The following is a 21,504-nucleotide window of genomic DNA, read 5'->3' as shown; positions in this document are numbered from 1 at the left end:
AGCTGACTTATACATAATAAGTGATTATTGGCACTAAACCTACCTATACCTGTATAGGATCCTAAAGCAGATCATGGGAGTCTGAAAATTCCCCAGTCTCCTACCCACCAGGTTCCTTCCTTGACTTACCTGGAAAGCCTTCTTTAGCATCAGAAAGTTAAGGAGAAACACTGTAGTAAGAATATACTAAGCCCAAGACCACCTGGTGGGTGGACAATTTGACTCATTTAAGTAGATACTTATTTGAGTTAAAATATGCAAATCGCTGTGTAGTAGGAAGGTAGTAAGAACACAAAGGTGAGAAATAATAGTAGTTAACTGGCATGTGACTAAGACCAACCTCACTTATTATAACAGTCCTGCCAAATTTGGATAATGATATTATTATCGTTGCTATCGTTATCCAAATTTTAGAGATATGTGTTCCAACCCAGTGGCTAACCCTTAGGATACTTTATTTATCTTGTTTAAACACCTGTTAAATCCCTAGCATTTAGTCAGCATTGGATAAGTGTAAGTTTGAATGAACAAATGAATAAAAAAGACCTTTACACCAGATTAGGCTTAATGCTTCCTCTATTTCTGCATCAAAGATGTTTTATCTGACATAGAATTAAACCTTCCTGTACAATTGTCTGTGAGGGCTGTTACATTAGCTAAGTAGCAAAATGGTTTAAAATAATTGGATATTTGCTCATTTTAGAGCTAGGATTGGCAAGTTCTCCTCTGGTAGAATCTAAACCAATCAGTCATTGCCCAGTGTTTTTTGGGAACAATTACATTTTCAAGGATGTCAGCATAAAGAGCCAGGCTGCCCTGCTTTACCCAGCCATTTCTGTGGAGGTTGTCAGAGTCTCATGATAGGGTGGAGAAGGGGATAAGCCTTCAAGTATAATTGCAAACAGAGGGGAATTTAAAAATATTAAGTGATGTATTTCATTTAAATTATTATTTCCTTAGACACTGAATGATTTAAGTTTCATTCTGACATGAGAGTTATCTCACTATAATACAAAGGTAATGAGAAGCTTTTTCAAGAGTGCATTAGTTTGAACAGTGTTCAAATCGTCCAACTGACCTCCTATTTGCTGAAAGAGGTGCACCTCTAACAGTGTTGCTTAAGCAGATGTGGCCTTTGGTCAGGACTAAGGAAATGGGAGTTAAGACTTCTGACCCTTATAGTCAGCTTAAGCACTTTTCTTTGGACAAGCATCTGTGGATATCTTGTAGGTTATTTCTACCAGTTGGTATTTCATTTTTGAAACATGTTTTGAAATTTTTGGATGAACACAGCCACATGGTGTATAAACACATTCAATATGCTTTATGCCAAATCTGTGTTGTATACTTAGGTCACATAGATCTCAAGGGCAAAGGTGAGATTTATTTTCTACAGTATCAAATAAGAGACTAAACATGCAATTAATGGAATTTTGATAGTGACAAACTTTGAACCTTTTTATAGTTCCAAGGATAGATCCATTTATCATGAAGCTTAATTTAGTAAGCTGGGTTTAAGTAATTGGGTTTTATAATTGTCATAATTTTTTATTAATTTAGAAATGTCCAGACCTTAAAGTGTATGGCTTTAGAGGGAAAATGGTTTCATTTTCAACATTAAAAGAAACACCTCAAAATTATAAGTGCTACAATAATGACTTCGTAATCTTGATGAGTGATGGATGCAAACCTCTTTTTTGCCCTAATGTAAAATCTCAGCAGGAAGAATGTGTGATGAACTCCTGCTGACATATTTAAAGGTTGTGAAAGGCTTTCAGAGAATTAATCCTTGAATAAGACGCTTTATACAGAAAATAATGTAACCACTTTTCTTTGTAGAGGTGTACTTTTTAATTTTAAAGATAACACCTCCTTGGAAATTTAATGAAATTCTAGGGCTTTTCATTAAACATGATTTGAAGTTGACATGGGGGTAGATTTACAGTATAAATCACCAATTCATAAAATGAGCAACTGGAGAAAATATTCCAGGTCCTGATTTATGAAAGTAACCTTCATAAGAAAATGAATTTGCAACATTTCCTACTAAAATTTTTTTGAAATTGTATTTGAAAGAACTAGATTATATTACAAAATACTATGTATGGCTCTCAACAATTACACGAGTACTGAATTTTATCCATGTAGGTAAACTAATTTAGGTTTTAAACCCTTTCCTAGTCCCCCACCTCCAACTGTATTTTTATCTGTGTGTACACATGTTCCATCACATCGCTTTGTGTTTAATTTACAGTATTTACTATTTTGAAACTCCTCTGTCAAAACTCTCTCCTAGGTGTCAGGTGAAAATGTTTTGGGGACAATGTACTTAACTAACCTAATAAAGCTAACCTATAACGTTCATCAGCTAAAGAGTAACACAAATTAAATGAATTATTGGAAGGCAGTCTTGTTTTCTCAGAATTAATGAAATTTCTTTGTGCTGTTAACATGGTAGATTTTAAAAAGAGGGTCACAAAATAATCATGCTTTCAGAAGCAAGGTTACTTTAATGGCACTTTCAGAGACGAATCCATTACACTGTTATGTTGCATTTTCTTTTCCACCCAGACTCTTGGGGCTGGTCATGAACATATGTTGAAGAAATGTAAGCAAAATACAGTAAAGTGCTGATTTTCAAAAGTACGACAAGAAACTCCTTTTCAACATTTCACATCATTTATTAATGCAGTATACATTAGATCCAAAATCTGCAGTGTCTAAGCATACCATGTTTAGATCTTTCAGATTCTTCTGCAGTTTTAGGTTATGTCTACGGAGGTACCCTTAAGTGGATGAAAACACATTCTATAATTATTGAAAATATAGTACAGAGTGAAATGATTTAAATATAATTTAGGCACATTTGATTATGAAAATAGATATCTCTCAATACAATACTTCTCTGTCTTGGTAAAAATAATAAAGCAAAGAAAATAATTCATTTCTGAAGATGCTTTCCCTCACCTGTAAAGGTCCGATCGCCCACTATGCATATTGTACCCTTTACTGTTCAGGAAAGCTTTGCATATGTATATATAGAAGAATAAGCTACGTAAATATTGAAGACATGTCATTCTCCCAAAGGAGACAAAGTAGTTCTTAATGATTCATTGCTTCAATTTGATGAGTCTGTAGAATTCAGAACCTATTTGGACACAGCTTATATCCCTGCTCTTGGGGTAGACATAAGGACATGGGTCACTGGTAAGGAAATACAGGCCCTATCTCTGCTACCATAGAGATCAGGACTCAAGAAAATCAGGCTAGAATTCATTTAAACAAAACCAGAAAATAGAAGTCAAAGATCCACAGGTGCTGACTGATTGGTATTACATCTTGAACCAACCAAATGCCTTTATTCTTATTTAAGTTTTTTGGTGGCTATAAACTGTCAGTTTAAAATCCCCTCATTCCCCATTGTAGGGTTTTAGCTGCAGTTATGTTCATGTCCAGAAGATGACTGCCAGATTCATTTGCATTTTATAGCCTGGATTGCAGTGGACTGGGATTTATTAATACCTATTTCTAAGTTTAAGCTATCTGGCATTTGAATTAAATTAACATTAATAATGCACCTACGTTTTTTGGTCTTGACATATCTTCCTATGCGTGTTTTGACTGTACAGGAGGAAACAAGGCTAGTAGTGTAAAGTGATAAAATTGCTTGGTCTGGCGTTGAGTGGAACTTGCTTACAATGAAATTCTAAGGATGCTCATTTAAAAGCAGTAGCAACAGGTATATTCTTTGTCCATCTGAAGAGTTCCACCTTAACTTGAGCTGACAATGAGGTCTTTCCTTTCACTCTGTCCCAATCAGTAAGAACTGAGGATTTAATTTAGCTACTGCTTTGTTCTAAAAAATAAACATTATAAAAATGAACCTGAAAAGAGAGCCTTGGGGAGTCTGATCTCACCATATTAACACGGCGTGACAGGTATTTAAAGTAGGGGAGCGCATCACTAAAGCTATTAATAAACCTGAACTTGTCAATATTTTCATAAAGTTTAACAATTTAAATATCCATACTGCATCTAGAGATTCAATAAATATAATTGCATATGTTGTGCTTTTCATAAATTAAAATCCTCAAAATACATTTCAAACCAAGATGGTATTTCCATATCATGCCTATATAAAAGCAAATATAATAGATCCTATTCCCGGTCATAAAGCCAGGCAAATCCCCCTACCTCCACTCAAAAGGCAGCAAGCTAATCTAGCTTCCCTACATCTATTACATGAGTGCTTCTCTGTTAAAATCAGAATGTGGAAAAAAGTTACTTTTTTCCTTTATGCACCGCTGAGAACAAGCATAATCCTCTAAATGTTTTGTTTTGTTTTTTTTCCCTTACAGTGTTATTTCTTCTAGACAACTGAGTGGGTGGAGAAAAAAAGTGATAAGGAAAACATTTTGCATCTTGGGCTTCTTCCTCTAGCCCTGAAATTCTCATCTGACACTTTGTGACATATGTAGTGGTGTTAGCATCTCTTCAAATATAGCTCCCTTCACGTTGGAACCTCTCAGGTTGGCTTCTTGAAGATCACACCCAGACAGATCACAATTCTGCAGACAAAAACAATATTCATGAAAATAAGATGGAGGTTTAGGGCCTTTTTCTGTTCCCTCTCAAAATGATTCCTGGGGCACACGAAACTCACGTTATCATGAAAACCAGTTATTTCTGGAAAACTTCTGTTTTGGGAAAAAAGTCAGATTTTCTTCTACTGGATTTGCTTTCTCTAGGTGATGCTCAGGCTGACTGTCACAAATATAGACAAAGGTTCAAGAGGAAGTGTGTGTCTCCCATTCATACATTTTAAAATCAGTCATTTAAAACCCAGAATGGACTCCAATGTAGTAAATATTATCTATGCAAATTTATTGTATTTCATGAACAATAACAAAAGACATGAACAAGGCTGGGAAACACTATTAAAAAAATCTGAATGAAAGAGATTTTACTTCCTAAATTAAATTATGAAATAGATTTTGCCATTCCTCAACTCGAATATTTCTAAAGCAGGGAACTGCCTTTTTTTTCTTTAACGCCCAAATTACATGCACAATTCAACGAGTTTTAGCAAATGTATACAACAAACAGTTACTACCACCACAATTCGAAGCTGCTTTTAAATTTCTCAGGACCACAGAGTGGCAGATGAGATCGATTTTGGATAGTCCCTGGGGATGGTAGGCGAATACACATAACCTTTTAGGACAGAATGTTACCAGCTGTACTTCAACAGGGAACCTGATTAGTCTTTGCAATCAGTTGCAACCAGGAAGACTTTTGGTGTTTATCCACATTGGCTACATGGTAACTAAAACCAAGGGCGGGGGTTGAATCATCTTTGGTGACAGTACCAAAATTAAATAACTGTGCTTATAATGGGTTTATACTTTTGGCCTTAGGCTGGTTCTTTTTGCTTTTAAGTTTAATGGGGCCTGCCACTCTGTTGCTAAGACCTATCAAGAGAACAGGCAAAACATTAAAAGAAAAAAAATCTGTAACAGGCCTAAAATTAACCTAGACCTACTATTCTCTCCAATCCAACCTAGGCCAGAGTTTCTTGGATAGGGCTATACTGTTCAATATGATTCTAAGAGCCACATTTGGCTACTTAATTTTAAATGAATTTAAATAAAACTTTAAAAATCCATTTCTCAGTTGCACTGGCCATATTTCAAGTATTCAACAGCCATAGTGCTGATTACTACTATACAAAACAGACTTTTTTAAAAAAAGATTTTATTTATTTATTCATGACGGACAGAGAGAGAGAGAGAGGCAGAGACAGGCAGAGGGAGAAGCAGGCTCCATGCTGGGAGTCTGACGCGGAACTCAATCCTGGGACTCCAGGATCACGCCCTGGGCCAAAGGCAGGCGCTAAACTGCTGAGCCATCAGGGATCCCCTACAAAACAGATTTAGAACGTGTCTAGCCTCACAGAAAATGCTAGTGGACAGCACTGAGAGATCTATCAATAGCACATGACTATGCTAGCTACACTGCAAATTAAGACAACATATAGAATTCTGATGAAGGAGATGCACAGACAAAATTAAAATCTGAAGTTGAGATTCAAAAAGAACATGATTCCCACTTAGAACAGGCTTTCTCAGAACCTGGTTTCAAACCTGTATATCTTTTAAATCTCTCAAGTAGTTTAAAAAAAAAAAACTGGCCCCATTTAATTGTTTGGAATTAAAACTTACAAAAAACACAATAAATCAGATTTATAAAGCACCCATCAAACTGAGCTACTTGAAGGAGACCCAAAGAAAAGAGGAGAAATCAACTTCGAGTGAATGTCAGATGAATCTTCAAATCTGAAACTGGCATCTCTGACTTGTGTAACAGAATCCTGCTCTGGGATTCCAATTTGTTTAAAGAAGCAATCGATAAGAAAACATCCCTCCAGCTGTGCTGGCAGGCCACTTGGCAGTTTGTACCAGCCAACTACTTTGTTTATAATTTCAATAAATTTTGCATGAGATGCTCAGTAACTGTAGATCAACAAAAACTCTTTAGCAATTAGTGACTCACCTCTAAATCAGTTCCTGCCAGAGTTGCTCCTCTGAGGTTACAGTTCTTCAACTTTGCATTTTTTAAGGTGGCAACTCTCAGGTTAATTCCTGTCATTTGACTTCCTTCCATGTCCACACCTTTCAGATTAGCACCTAAAGTTAACATACAGGGGGAGTAGGTGAACTTAAAGATATTTATAGTCATCTACCTTCAAAAAACCACAAGATGACTTAATGGAGGTGACTGATGACAGGCTCCTTTAACTTTTGGAAAGAACTCTGTGAACCATAAATCTCAGTCTCTCAACCAACTTCTACATAGAAAGAGTTCATTGTTAAAAAACTGCTTGCTTATACTCTGAATTAAGAGTGTTTTAGGCTATATTTTGAGGGAGGAATTTAATTCGGTCTTAAGATAAACAGCACTTTTATAATAACCCCTGAAAGTTTATGATAAGGAAGGTAAGTATCCTGTATTCTAAACATACACATAAATGAAGTGACCAGTTCACTGACACAACAGAGCAATCGGAATTCATAAATATAACAGTAAATCTAACAATGATAAAAACTGTCTGGCTTTATGCAAACTGAAATTCATTTTAGTCAGATTAAGAGTATGCTGTTTAGTTTCAAAGTTTGAGATGTTGATATGTAATTCTCCAACTAAAGCCTTAGCCTTATTCAATATTAGAGGCTGGATTTCCCCTGCCTTCTTGCCTAGCACATGACTGAGATCAAGACAAATTTACTCATTACTAATTTTCCCAGTATGAGGACAGAAGAAATCTATATCCCCCTACAGTGATCATGACTTTCCCAAAACAATTATTTTGGGATTTATTATTATTTATTTATTTATTATTTATTATTACTGGGCCTTTTACTTCATGGTATGTTTTCACATCAGAAAACGTACTTATAGGTAGAAGCTCACCTTCTAAATTGGCTTTAAGACCAGAAGGATCTTCAAAATTACACAGTTTCAGGGATGCTCCTTCTGCATTAGAACAGAGCATCTTGACTCCCTGGAGGTTTGCACACTGGCAAGAAAAAGAGAAGTCCATATTATAACATTCAGAATTTTGTTTGGAAAAGAAAAAAATGGCTCAAATAGTAAAATAAAAAACAGACAAGGAGTGGAAGCTCAGTTGCATACACTTACCATCAATTATTTTCTGTTTATAATGAAGATCTTTCCATCTAGACTCAATAAGAACTGAGAACTACTTCAAGAACAAGTTCTTTTAAAAAAGCAGTTTTAAAAGAACAGCCCAATTAACAATAGCATGTCCATTTTACACAAAACTTAAGAGTTTAGATAAAACAAATGGAGAGTCAGACTATGACATCCTATTTCTATTTAGCCCTGGGTGTGACAATGTGAGAGCTGAAACGTATGAATAAGAAAAGCATAAACTTGTCAAGGGTAGGGATTTCTCTTCCTTATTTCTGTAGGAATCAACCAAATTCTTGATGTTCAATCCTATTACTATCTTCATGTCAAAGGTCAGAATACTAAGGCCAGTAGTTCACAGCATGATCTGGCTACAAAACACTACAAGTTGTTTGCTGGGTCTTTCTGTACCAATCACTAGTACACAACATTGTCAACTTTGAACACTCAAATTACAGTGCAATATACAAAGAGGAAAAAACTAAAAAATGTATTTTAGAATTTTAAATTATGTTAATGTATCTCCGAGGATTCTAAAATCCTAAGGCTGATCAAGTTATGTTATTGCCATATCTAACAAACACAATCCTGTTTTATATATGCAATTTCATTCACCCTACAGTCAATCCTATTGAAAGGGAGATAAGCTACAGATCAAATCACAGACAACTGAGAAATGCACATGCACTTTCCACTTCTGCCTTTGCAATTACACAAGGTAGCACAGAAACTCAGACTCAGAGGTAAGATAAATGAGGACCTGGAAGGACCAAAATAACTAAAAGACAACTGTGTTTCAAATACTTGAAAATATTAACAAGACAGGAAGCTGATAATATGAAAATAAATGTCTTGTGCTGTGTTGTGAACCCAGGTAAAATAGACTGTAACTATCATCAAAAGTTCCCAAGGTGACACACAGGGAGAGTGCCCCCCAGTTAGGTGTGACTGCAGCACCAGCAAACAGACTGGGGCTAGGCATCTAGTCTGACCCAACTATAAACCCAACATGGCTCCCCACTGGCCCTTCACAGTACAGGGACCAAATCCTGCCCACAACAAGAAAATGCACTAAAGTAGCCAACTGGACTGAAAGAAAAGGCAGCTCAGTCACACCAGCAGGGCACATGCAACACATAGGAGACACCTCTGCCTGAAGTGCCAGGTTCTGGTGAACAAAGGATACTGAACTACAGGGCACTATAGGACCTCTTCTTCATAAGGCCACTACTTTTAAGAGCATGAGACAGGGGTGCTTGGGTGGCTCGGTTGGTTAAGCATCTGCCTTTGGCTCAGATCATGATTCCAGAGTCCCAGGATTGAGCTCCATGTCAGACTCCCTGCTCTGCAGGGAACCTACTTCCTCCTCTCTCTGCCCCTGCTCATGTGCTCTCTCTTTCTCTCTCAGTCACTCAAATAAATAAAAATTAAAAAACAAAAACGAAAACAAAACAAAACCAAAAACACAGGAGACAGAGCTGACTCTAATACAGATACAGAGAGTTAGACAAAATGAAGAAACAGAGGAATATGTCCCAAGTGAAAGGACAGGACAAAATCACAGCAAAAAAGCTAAATGAGATGGAGACAAGCTATATGCCTGATAGAGAAGTCAAAACAATGGTCAAAAAGATATTTACTGGATTTGAGAAGATCTCAGTGAGATCTCAGTGAGACTCTTTTCTTTCTCAGTGAAACTCTTTTTTTTTTTTTTTTTTAAATTTATGATAGTCACAGAGAGAGAAAGAGAGAGAGGCAGAGACATAGGCAGAGGGAGAAGCAGGCTCCATGCACCGGGAGCCCGATGTGGGATTCGATCCCGGGTCTCCAGGATCGCGCCCTGGGCCAAAGGCAGGCGCCAAACCGCTGAGCCACCCAGGGATCCCTCTCAGTGAAACTCTTAATGAAAAGATAGAAAATATAAAAGAATCAATCACAGATGAAGAAATGAAATTAAAAATACACAAGAGGGAATAAATAATAGACTAGAGGAAGCAGAGATACAGATCAGTGAGCTGGAGAACAAAGTAATGGAAAGCAACCAAGATGAACAGCAGAAAGAAAAAAGAATAAAAAAATGCAACTAGATTAAGGGAACTCAGTGATATCAAGTGTAGTAATACGCATTACACAGATCTCAGAGAAGAAACAGGAGCAGAAAAGATCGAGGAGGCACAGAGACCTCAACAGAATCAACCCATGGACATCCACACCAAGACCAAAAAGTAGTGATAAAGAGAGAATTTAAAAGTAGCAAGAAAAAAGGAAAGAGTTACATAAAAGGGAAACCGGGTAAAGTAATCTGCTGAATTTTTAGCAGACATGGGCAGCCAGAAGGGAGTGGCATGACATATTCAAAGTGCTGAAAGGAAAGGACCTGAAACCAATTCTACTCTACCCAGCAAGGCTATCATTCAGAATAGAAGGAGAGATAAAAAGTTTCCCAAACAAAAGTTAAAGCAGTTCATCACTATAAACCAGCTTTACAAGACATGTTAAAGGCGATTCTTTGAATGGAAAGAAAAGGACATAATCAGGAGTAAAAAATTAGAAAACGTAAATACAAATATAATAAAAGCAGCAGATGAATCACTTATGAAAACTAGTATGGTGATTTAAAGAACCAAAACTCAGGTGATTTGCAAAAATAAAAGGATATAAAGTATGACACCATATACATAAAATTGAGTGTTGGGATGGGGCATGGGTGAGTAAAAATTTAGTGCATTCAAAATGGGTTCAAACCTAAGCAACCATCAACTTTATATAGATACCAATACACATAAGATGTTATATATGAACCTAAAGGCAATCACAAATCAAAAAACCTGTCATGGATATGCAAAAAATAAAGAAAAAGAAATCCAAGTAAAGCACTAAAGAAAACAATCAAACCACAAGGGAAGAGAGCAAGAGAAAAAAGAAACAAAAAAGAACCCCAAAATCAACCATAAATAAGTAACAAAATGATATTAAGTACACACATATCAATAATTACTTTGAATATAAATACACTAACCGCTCCTATCAAAAGATACAGGCTGCGGCACTTGAGTGGCTCAGTTGGTTGAACGTCCAATACTTGGCTTTGGCTCAAGTCACAATCTGGGATTGAGCCCAGCTTTGGGCTCCCCTGTTCAGTGTGGAGTCTGCTTGAGGATTCTGTCTCCCACTCTCTCTGCCCCTCCCCCCACTCATTCACACTCTCTCTAATAAATCTTAAAAAAAAAAAAAAGATACAGGCTGATTGGATAAAAAAGAACCAAGAACCACCTATATGCTGCCTACAAGAGATTGATTTCAGACCTAAAGATACATGTAGATTGAAAGTGGAGGGATGGAGAGGTGCCAAGGTGGTACACTTGGTTAAGCACCCAACTTTTTAAAAAAATTTTATTTATTTATTCATAAGAAACACAGAGAAAGAGGGAGAGACATAGGCAGAGGGAGAAGCAGGCTCCTCGCAGGGAGCCTGATGCAGGACTCGATCCCTGGACTGGGATCATGCCTTGAGCTAAAGGCAGATGCTCAACTGATGAGCCACCCAGGCATCCCAAGCATCCAATTCTTAATTTTGGTTCACGTCATGATCTCAGGTTCCTGGGATTGAACCCTGTGTTGGACACTACACTCAGCAGGGAGTCAGTTTAAGGATTCTCTCTCTCCCCCCCGCCCCTCCCCCCTGCTCTCTAAAACATACCTTACCAAAGAGAGAGAGAGAGAGAGAGAGGGGCACCTGGGGGGCTCAGTCAGTTAAGTGTCTGCCTTTAGCTCAGGTCATGATCCCAGGGTCCTGGGATTGAGCCCTGCATCAGGCTCCCTGCTCAGCAGGGAGTCTGCTTCTCCCTCTGCCTCTTCCCCTCCCCTAACTTGTGCTCATTCTCTCTAATTAAAAAAAATTATTTTAGAACATTCCCCCCAAAACAGTGGAATACACATTCTTTCCAGGTGCAATGAGAATAGATCATATGTTAGGCCACAAAAAAGTCTCAACAAATTCAAAAAGATTGAAATCATATCATGCAACTTTTCTGATCATAATGGTATGAAACTAGAAAAAAGTAGAAAGAACACAAATACCTGGAGATTAAATAACATGCTACCAAACAGTAGGTCAACTAAGAACTCAAAGAGGGAATTAAAAACATACATGGAGAAAAAACAAAATGAAAATACAATGGTCCAAAATCTTTGGGATGCAGCAAAAGCTGTTCTCGGGGGAAGATATAGGCCCTACCTCAAGAAGCAAGAAAAAGCTCAAGCAACCTAACCTTACACCTAAAGGAAGTGGAAAAAGAAGAATAAACAAAGCCCAAAGCCAGTAAAAGAAAGGAAAAGTAACACTAAGACAGAAATAAATGAAATACAGACTAAAAGAGCAACAGAACAGATCAATGAAACTAGGATCTCATTCTTAGAAAGGTTCAACAAAATTGATAAACCTTTAGCCAGACTCATTAAAGAAAAAGAAAAGAGGACTTGAATAAAATAAAAAATGAAAGAGGAGAAATAAAAACTGACATCACAGAAATACTAAGGATCGTAAGAGAATATTATGAAAAATTATGTGCCAACAAATGGGACAACCTAGAAGAAATGAATAAATTCCTACAAACATATAACCTCCCAAAACGGAATCAGGAAGAAGAAAAAAACAAAACAAAACAAAACAAAAAAAACCCTGAACAGATTGACTAGTAGTCATGAAATTGAGTAAGTAATTGAAAAACTCCCATCAAACAAAAATCCAGGACCATATAGCTTCACAGGTGAATTCTACTAAACATTTAAATAACAGTTAAGACCTATTCTTTTCAAACTATTCCAAAAACTGAAAGAGGAAAGAAAGACTCCAAATTCCTGCTATGAGGCTAGCATTACTACCCTGATACCAAAACTAGATAAAGAGACTACAAAAAAAAAAAAAAAACAAAAGCCAGAAGCCAATATCTCTGATGAACATAAATGCAAAAAGTCTTCAACATTACAGCAGCAAACCAAATCCAACAACACACTTACAAAACTGAATTCACCATGATCAAGTGGAATTTATTCCTACAAATAATATTTGCAAATCAACCAATATTAACAAGAGAAAAGATAGCCATATGACCAATTAAATAGATGCAGAAAAAGCATTTAGCAAGCACAATATCTATTTATGATCTCTCAACAAAGTAGGTTTAGAGGAACATAACTCAGCATATAAAAGGCCATACAGGAAAATGTCACTCACAGCTAACATCATCCTTACTGGGGAAAAAACTGAGAGATTTTCCTCTAAGATCAGGAACAACACAAGGATGTCCACTCAAATCACTTTCATTTTCATTCTGGAAGTGCTAGCCATAGCAATCAAACAAGAAAAAGAAATAAAAGGAATTTAAGCTAGTAAAGAAGGAAGAAGTAAAACTTTCATTATTTGCAGACGATGTGATACTCTATATAGAAAATTCAAGGGATCCCTGGGTGGCGCAGCGGTTTAGCGCCTGCCTTTGGCCCAGGGCGCGATCCTGGAGACCCAGGATCGAATCCCACGTCAGGCTCCCGGTGCATGAAGCCTGCTTCTCCCTCTGCCTGTGTCTCTGCCTCTCTCTCTCACTGTGTGCCTATCATAAATAAATAAAATTAAAAAAAAAAAATATTAAAAAAAAAAAAAAAAAAAAAAAAAAAGAAAATTCAAGAGTCCACCCCTCAAAAAAAAATAATCATAAAACTGGTAACTGAATTCAGTAATGTCTCAGGATACAAAAATTTATACAGAAATCTGTTGTTTTTCTATACATTAATATTGAAGTAGTAAAGAGAATATTAGCAATCCTACTTATACAACTGCACCAAAAAGAATAAAATATCTAGGAATAAGCTTAATCAAGGAGATGACAGACCTGTACCCTGAAAACTATAAAACTGATGAAAGAAACTAAAAATGACATAAATAGATATTCCAAGCTCATGAATTGGGAGAACCAATATTGTTAAAATGTTCCTATTACTCAAAGCAATCTAGAGATTTAATGCAATCCCAATCAAAATATCAATAGCAGTTTCCATAGAACTAGAATAATCTTAAAAAAATTTTTTTTTAATAATCTTAAAATTTATATGGAAACACAAAAGACCCTGAATAGCCACAGCGGTTTTGAAAAAGAACAACAAAACCCTAGGTATCACATTCCCAGATTTCAAGGTATACTACAGAGCTCTAGTAATCAAAATAGTATGATACTGACACAAAAACAGACACACAGATCTACAGAACAGAGTCCAGAAATAGGCCCATGCTTTTATTGTTGATTATGACAAAGGAGAGACGCCTGGGTGGCTCAGTTGGTTAAGCGTCTTACACTGGATTTCAGCTCAGGTCATGACCTCGGGGTCCTGAGATGAAGCCCCATGTCAGGCTCCATTGGTAATGGAGCCTGCTAAAGATTCTCTCCTTTCTTCTCCCTCTGTCCCTCCCTCCCTAAACTATGACAAAGGAGGCAAGAATATACAATGGGAAAAAGACAGTCTCTCCAACAAATGGGAAAACTGGACAACTTCATGCAAAAGGCTGAAACTGGACCATTTTCCTATACCATACACAAAAATAAACTCAATGGATTAAAGACCTACATATGATACCTGAAATCATAAAAATGCTAGAAGAGAAAACAGGCAGTTTTCTTTGAGTTTCTTTGATCTCAGCCATAAAAACATTTTTCTAAATAAGTCTCCTTTGGCAAGGGAAGCAAAAACAAAATTAAATTATTGAGGATACATCAAAATAAACTTCTGCACAGCAAAGGAAATCACCAACAAAAGACAACCTACTGAATGGGAGAAGATATTTGCAAATAACATATCCAATAAGGGGTTAGTATACAAAATATATAAAGAACTTATACAACCCAACACCAAAACAACAAATAATCCAGTTAAAAAATGGGCAGAAGACATGAACAGACATTTCTCCAAAGAAGACATCCAATATCCAACAGACACATGAAAAGATGCTCAACATCACTAATTATTAGGGAAATGCAAATCAAAACCACAATGAGATATCACCTCACACCTGTCAGAATGGCTAAAATAAAAAACATAAGAAATAACAAGTGTTGGTGAGGATGTGAAGAAAAAGGAACTCTCATGTACTGTTGGTGGGAAAACTGGTGAGCCACTGTGGAAAGCCACTGTGCTTCCTCAAAACATTAAAAATTACCATATGATCCAGTAATCTACCGACTAGGTATCTACTGAAAGAAAACAAAAATACTAATTCAAAAAGATATATACGTACCCCTAGGTTTATAGCAGCATTATTTACATGGCAAAGATACGGAAGCACCCAAGTGTCCATCAATAAATGAATGGATAAAGAAGATGTGGTATACACACACACACACAACACACACACACACACACCACATTAATGTTACTCAGCCACAAAATAGAGTGAAATCTTGTCATTTGTATCAAGAATGGAGGCAGAAGACATAATGCTAACTGAAACATATCAGAGAAAGAAAAATACCGTATGATTCATTCACATGTGGAATTTAAGAAATAAACAAATGGATGACATAGGTGAAGGGGATTAAGAGTAAACTTATCATGAAAAGGCACCTGGGTGGCTGTCAGTTAGGCGTCCAACTTCGGTTGTTTTGGCTCAGGTCATGACCTCAGAGTTATGAGACTTAGCCCTGCACTGGCTCCACCCTCAATGTGGAGTCTGCTTGAGATTCTTAACCTCCCTCTCCTTCCCCCTTTGTTTCTCACACCTGGTGCTCTCTCTCTTGCAAATAAATAAATAAAATCTAAAAAAAAAAATACACTTATCATGAAACTAATAAAACCAATATAACACTGTATGTTAACTATACTTAAAAACAGGGAAGCAGCAGAAGTGGATGGGAGTATAGATTAGACCAGCTGATTTGGATGAATGGGTGATTGATACATGGGGGATTTTTAAAAAACTAATGTTTGTTGTTTTAAATCTAATAACCACAACAACACAAGAAAATCCTAAGATTATTATAAGTACAGCTCTATACTGAAGGCTATACACTATGGAATCTCACAAACAGATTTGTAAGAAATTCAGTGAAGTTTTCTATCTTAACTACAGAACATATTTCACACTCTATCCATCAATGGTAAAGCAGGTCATCAACCCTAAAGATACAGAATTCAGCTACTCAGTAAACTAGCATTGCATCTCGAAGAGTTCTGCTATCTTACTGTATCAAGGGGAAAAGGGTTTTGATGAAAGTAGTTCAATTATTACCATTATTTTTTAAGTATGATAAATGGCATTACGATTATGTCTTAAAAATGGTCTTGATCTCCTTTAAAAAAGATTTTATTTATTTGAAAAAAAGAGCAAGAGCACAAGTAAGGGAGAGGGGCAGTGGGAGGGAGAAGCAGACTCCTCCTTGAGCTGGGAGCATGCCCTGATTCCAGGACCTTGAGTCCTGAGCCCAAGGCAGACACTGAACTGATTGAGCCCAGATGGTTTTAACTTTAAGAGATAAACAAAATGTTTATAGGCGAAAGAATGAGTGGCTTCAAAATAATGTGAAAAGAGGTGCAGACAAAATTGTTTATGTGCTGATAATGTCTGTTGAAGCTGAGTAACGGAAGTAACAAGGGGGACTCATTATATTATTCTATTTTTGTATGTTTGTCATTTTCCACACAAAAAAGTCATTAAAAAAAAGAAATAAGGAAGAGAAAACACATGCTATAGACGCAAGCTCCAACTATGCTAACAAACTAGCCTTTCTGGGCTTGGGCAAATCTCTAGGTTTAAGTTTCTCAGTCAACCATACAACAGATGACACTTGATGATCCTGCCAGCTCTTACCATGTATAAATCTTGAATGAGAATGTGCAACAGATATGTAACAGCTAAATTATTATACCAGCTTCTATGCAGCAAGCTGAAGTCACTGATGGCACACAGAGCACGTAGAAGAAACACTTTAAAGCATGCTGACAGAATAGATAATGTGGCATGGACTTCTTAATAGGGACAGCAACTGACATCACCTTAGCTGGTAACAGAATTGCATGGTTCCTATGGAAAGACCTCACAGCCCATGAGGGATACATTGGGTGAGAAGTCCAAAAAGAGTGGTGGAACCATTAGGTAAATCTTGCGTGGCAGAGTGCTTAGCACACATCATATTTTGTGGATACGACAGCTACTCATTAGCAATCATCCTCAAATGCCAAGGACAATTGACAATTAGTTTTGACTTCACAGCCTATATACCCTGGGCAATGACTCTCCAACATGAGCCATTTCTATCATTAGTAATTAAACTTAATTCTATAGCACTTCAGCTTACCAATTATACACTACGGGTAGAACAAGTATTTACAGGTAAGAAAATTATTGTTCAGGTTTGGAGTACTACTACAATTCAACAGAATTTAAAACCAGCTGTATTGAATGACCCAATCTGTCTTTTTATCTTTTTGTTCGTTTGTCTTGTCCTTAACAAAAGCCACACAGTGGTCTCTCAACATTTCACTATTTAAAGAGTAGGTCCTTCAAACCCTTTCTTTGTGCTGCTAGTCTTTTGCCTATTTTGCTACCAATGTGGTCCTTCCTCATAAGATGGGTCAAGGAGAGTTGAAATACTGGGAATGTATATTGGCAGATTTTGTTATAGATCTGATACTATAAACTTCATGGTAAAATAGGTTACAAGTAAGGAATACAACTAAAATTATAAAACTCAATGAATATTTATTCAATGACTACTAAAAGCAAGGTACTGGGGTGCCTGGGTGGCTCAGCTGGTTAAGTGTCTGACTTCGGCTTAGGTCATGATCCCAGAGGCCTGGGATTGATCCCTGAGTCGGACTCCACGCTCAGCATGAAGTCTGCTTCTCCTCCTCCATTTGCTCCTCCCTCATTCATGCTCACTCTCTCTCTCAAATAAATAAAAGCTTAAAAAAAAAAAGGCAAGGTACTATATTAGATATTATTAATTCAAAAGACATATAGGGGGCAGCCCGGGTGGCTCAGTGGATTAGCGCTGCCTTCAGCCCAGTGCGTGATCCTGGAGACCCAGGATCGAGTCCCACATCAGGCTCCCTGCATGGAGCCTGCTTCTCTCTCTGCCTGTGTCTCTGCCTCTCTGTCTCTCTCATGAATGAATAAAATCTTTAAAAACAAAAAAAGACATATAGGGCTTTCCTATTTCCTATTAAGGAAATTAAAGTTATTAGAAGTTGGTAGATTTCACTGTTGTTTCTGCATCCATTCTCTAACCCCAAATTAGCACAGGCAATTGTTATGTGTGTGTGTCTATGTGTATATATATAACAATTTTGTTTATATATATGTATTTGCACAGAGGTCAGTGCCCCTAGCCCCAGCGCTGTGCAAGGGTCAACTGCATATACATACGTATACATACATACATGTAAACACAAACACCTGTGTATACATGTAGAGAGGAGAGCCACTGAGATGCTGACTTACACAGATTGACACACGTTTATTTCACAATATCTCTGCCAAATACCTCTAGAGCAATAACATTTCTCTACTTCAGAAATGAAGTTGAATAGATTTCGAAGGTCTTTTTTAGCTTTACCCTCCTAATTCACTGAAAATATAAGTCCTGATAAAGTACAATATATTGAAAAGATGAAGATGTAGTGTCAAGATTTCTTGATAGTTGCTAATCTTTCACATCTTCACTTATTGAAGGATATCAAAATTATAAAACCAACACATTTCACTTTCAGAGCCTTGGGGTTTATCAACTTAATAAATTATCTGTTTTCAAGAAAAAGCTCTAGTGAGAACGAGATCATTTCTGCTTGTTGAGACTGTTCAACAGACTGAACATTTAATTCTCTTATAACAAAAAATGAACATTTAATTCTCTTATAACAAAAAAAAAAAAATGATTCTTACATCAAGCACTGATCCAGAGAGATCAGCTCGTTCAAGATTTGCACAGCAGAGATTAGCATGTGCAAGATTGCAGCGGCTCAAATTGGCCATTTTGAAGTTAATATATCGAAGGTCCAAACGAGAAAGATCAGCACCACTGAAGTTTAAACCCTAAAATTAAAAAAAGACAAACTGTCACAAACTATAAGCCATCTGTTATTATTACATTTAATTACTATAGCTAACCACCAAGTTTCTTAGATGCAATTAGAAGGTCAGTCTTTTGGAGCTTATTAGAAAACATGATCTGATAAAACTAGCGTCCTTAATGAGTTCTTAGTAAAAGAAACTCTAAACATAACATTAGACTCCAGCCTCATTTATGGCCATATCTCATTTATGTGCAGAAATTTCTAAAGAGCAATCTCTCTTGGCCATGTATGTATTGATAGGTATTATTTAAATCTTTATTTTTATATATTTTATAAATATTCAATAATACAAGGTAGCTTTATTCTTAAAAAGTGAATACTGTGGTTTTTAAAATCTTTAGTGCTATAATACATAAAAGTATCTGCCACTAACTGGCCATACAGAATAACTGTACCAACAATTGACTTTTTATTTTAATTGCTGCAATTTGATGCACTATTCAAACACGGCTACATAACACATATTAGATAATATAAAAGGCTATTATATCTCTTTTTTCGCTAACCATTCTGGTAATAAGTCAATGCTATAAACCATAACTAAATTCTATCTTATTTTGAAAAAGGAATATAAGGCAACAATAAAAAAAATCCTACAAGAATGTAAAACTTTACTCACAGCTTTGCTGATACAAATAAGTCATGTAAAAGCCTGCTTTAATTACCTGGCAACGCAATTCTGATTTGGTTGGAGTGGCTAGAAGAAATCGGACAAATTCCTTTCGAGATATTGGCGAATGATCCTCTGGTGGTTGAGAATTCTTAAAGAAGATATTAAGAAATCAGTGGAGTGAGCATTTTGGGAAACAGCTACAATAACTGAACACTGGCTAATGTAAAAAAAAAAAAAAGCCTTACCTTTATTGCCACTTCCAGGTGTTCAATCAATGAGTCAATTCCAAAAAATCTGGCTTCTTCTAACACACCTATCATAATAAAAATGATGTGACTTTTATAGAAAACTATTCATTTTAATACTTTATAAAATTCTTTGTTAAATCCTCACAATACAAGTGAAATTCAAAAAGCAGACAATCAAAAAAAAAACAAACAAACAAAAAGCAGACAATACAGAAGATATTTTGAAATATTCTGTAGACATGTGTAAGACACAAATTTTTTCTAAATAGTTTACATTCAGCAAAAGAAAAATATAGAAACCTAAACAGATTAGAATGAAAACCTTCTGCATTTCAAAATTTTCTGAAAATCACTTTAAAAAGACCACAAGCAAAAACTCCTAATTTCCCGTTCCTAAAATAACTGAAATACATTTGATTGTAAATCTAATAATAAATGATCAGTTTACCTCATCTTAACATTTCATTGACTTCTTCAGTGAAGCAGATCTGAATGAGTTTGTCACAATTATCTTTTACTTACTGAATCAGAAAATTATAGAAATAAATAAAAGTAAATAAACATTTCAAAATAAAATGCAACAGAATGACTCAGAAACCCCTTAAGGTGAATCTTAAGGTGAATTAAAAAAAAAAAAAAGGATTTCTAAATGATAAAAGGGATTTTATATATGATTTGGTTTTCTTGGTTAAAAAAAAAAAAATCTGCACATTCTCCAGATGACTTAGTATGCATACTTATTTTTTTATATCTGTTAAATGTCTTCATCAGGGTATTTGGGAAGAAATTTGGAATCAATTTTCTTTCAAATGAAGACATCATTCATTCAGTCAGCTGAATTTTTTAATAAGTTAAAAAAGGACTCAGCAATTACAAAGAAAATAAAAGACATAATCTCTCCCTTCAAATAGTTCCAAGCTAATAAGGGTAACTATAGGTAGATATGGGAAGCTCAGCAATTATCTGGGAAGATGATGGTCTTCTCAGGGAAAGACCAATTCCATCTCTAATATTCCAGTTGCAAAACAAAGGTCATCTAATGAACAGCACACTACTCAGGTAGGTGCTCTGGCACACTTTCCAGTCCATGCCAGAGTGGCCTCATCTTTGGATTCCTCATTAAGGGGTAGCCATATTTCATTTCTGTCCCTGGTAGAAACCCACCATAGAAAGGGGTTTCTAGCTGGCTTCACTCTCCTTGTGTCAAGATCTTCAGAGTCAATCAGAACCTCCAAGGAATGTAGTAAGGTTTTTTTTCTACTTCTGGGTTCAGAACCAAACCTTAACTTCCAGAAAAGCCTTATTAATACAAAAGGCATCTATGAGGGACAGATAAGAAAAGGAAGTAATATTTAGCATATTTTGTCAGCACGAGTAAGAAATAGATTTGAATCCCAGTTCTGCCCCTTACTTCTTTTTTTGTCTTAAACTATTTATTCTTTCTATTAAAGCTTCCGTTCACATTTGTGAAATGGAAGTATTACCACTTCACAAAGTTACAGAAGTATTAAAAGATATATGCATATATATTATCTGGTAAAATGTTTGGCACTTGATAGGTCCTCAATAAATGATTATCACGATCATTATTAAACTGTATGTTTTCTGATAAATATTTAAGACCATTCTCTTTTTACTGTATCAAACTGGGGTTTCAGAAGATTTATGTGAACTTCAAGGAAATAAATATTGAAATTCTAGAAAAGTTCTCAAGTTAGAGAATAATTGAAGTGAGATTTAGCTACAAGGTTGGGAAAGATGATTTAAAATGGGGGAAAAAAAAGGGGGCTCCTGGGTGGCTCAGTTGGTTAAGCG

General features: G+C 36.1%; 1 protein-coding gene across 1 annotated transcript in view; it reads right to left on the bottom strand.

Moving 5' to 3' along the window:
* Positions 1–2,660: 2,660 nt before the first annotated feature.
* KCTD9 (potassium channel tetramerization domain containing 9) overlaps positions 2,661–21,504 on the bottom strand; it is a 38,234-nt gene continuing 19,390 nt past the window's right edge. Inside the window, exons 7-12 of the mRNA XM_025463069.3 lie at positions 19,687–19,754; positions 19,494–19,589; positions 18,638–18,787; positions 7,471–7,576; positions 6,553–6,686; positions 2,661–4,568 (exon numbers count right to left, since the gene is read on the bottom strand). Of these exons, the coding sequence (XP_025318854.1) occupies positions 4,452–4,568; positions 6,553–6,686; positions 7,471–7,576; positions 18,638–18,787; positions 19,494–19,589; positions 19,687–19,754 (671 nt within the window). The 3' untranslated portion in view covers positions 2,661–4,451. The remainder of the gene's footprint in view (positions 4,569–6,552; positions 6,687–7,470; positions 7,577–18,637; positions 18,788–19,493; positions 19,590–19,686; positions 19,755–21,504) is intronic.

This window comes from Canis lupus, chromosome 25 (genome assembly GCF_003254725.2).
Source record: "Canis lupus dingo isolate Sandy chromosome 25, ASM325472v2, whole genome shotgun sequence".
NCBI classification, from domain to species: Eukaryota; Metazoa; Chordata; class Mammalia; order Carnivora; family Canidae; genus Canis; species Canis lupus.
The sequence above is the reverse complement of the archived record's forward strand: the minus strand, read 5'-3'. Positions and strand labels throughout refer to the sequence as shown.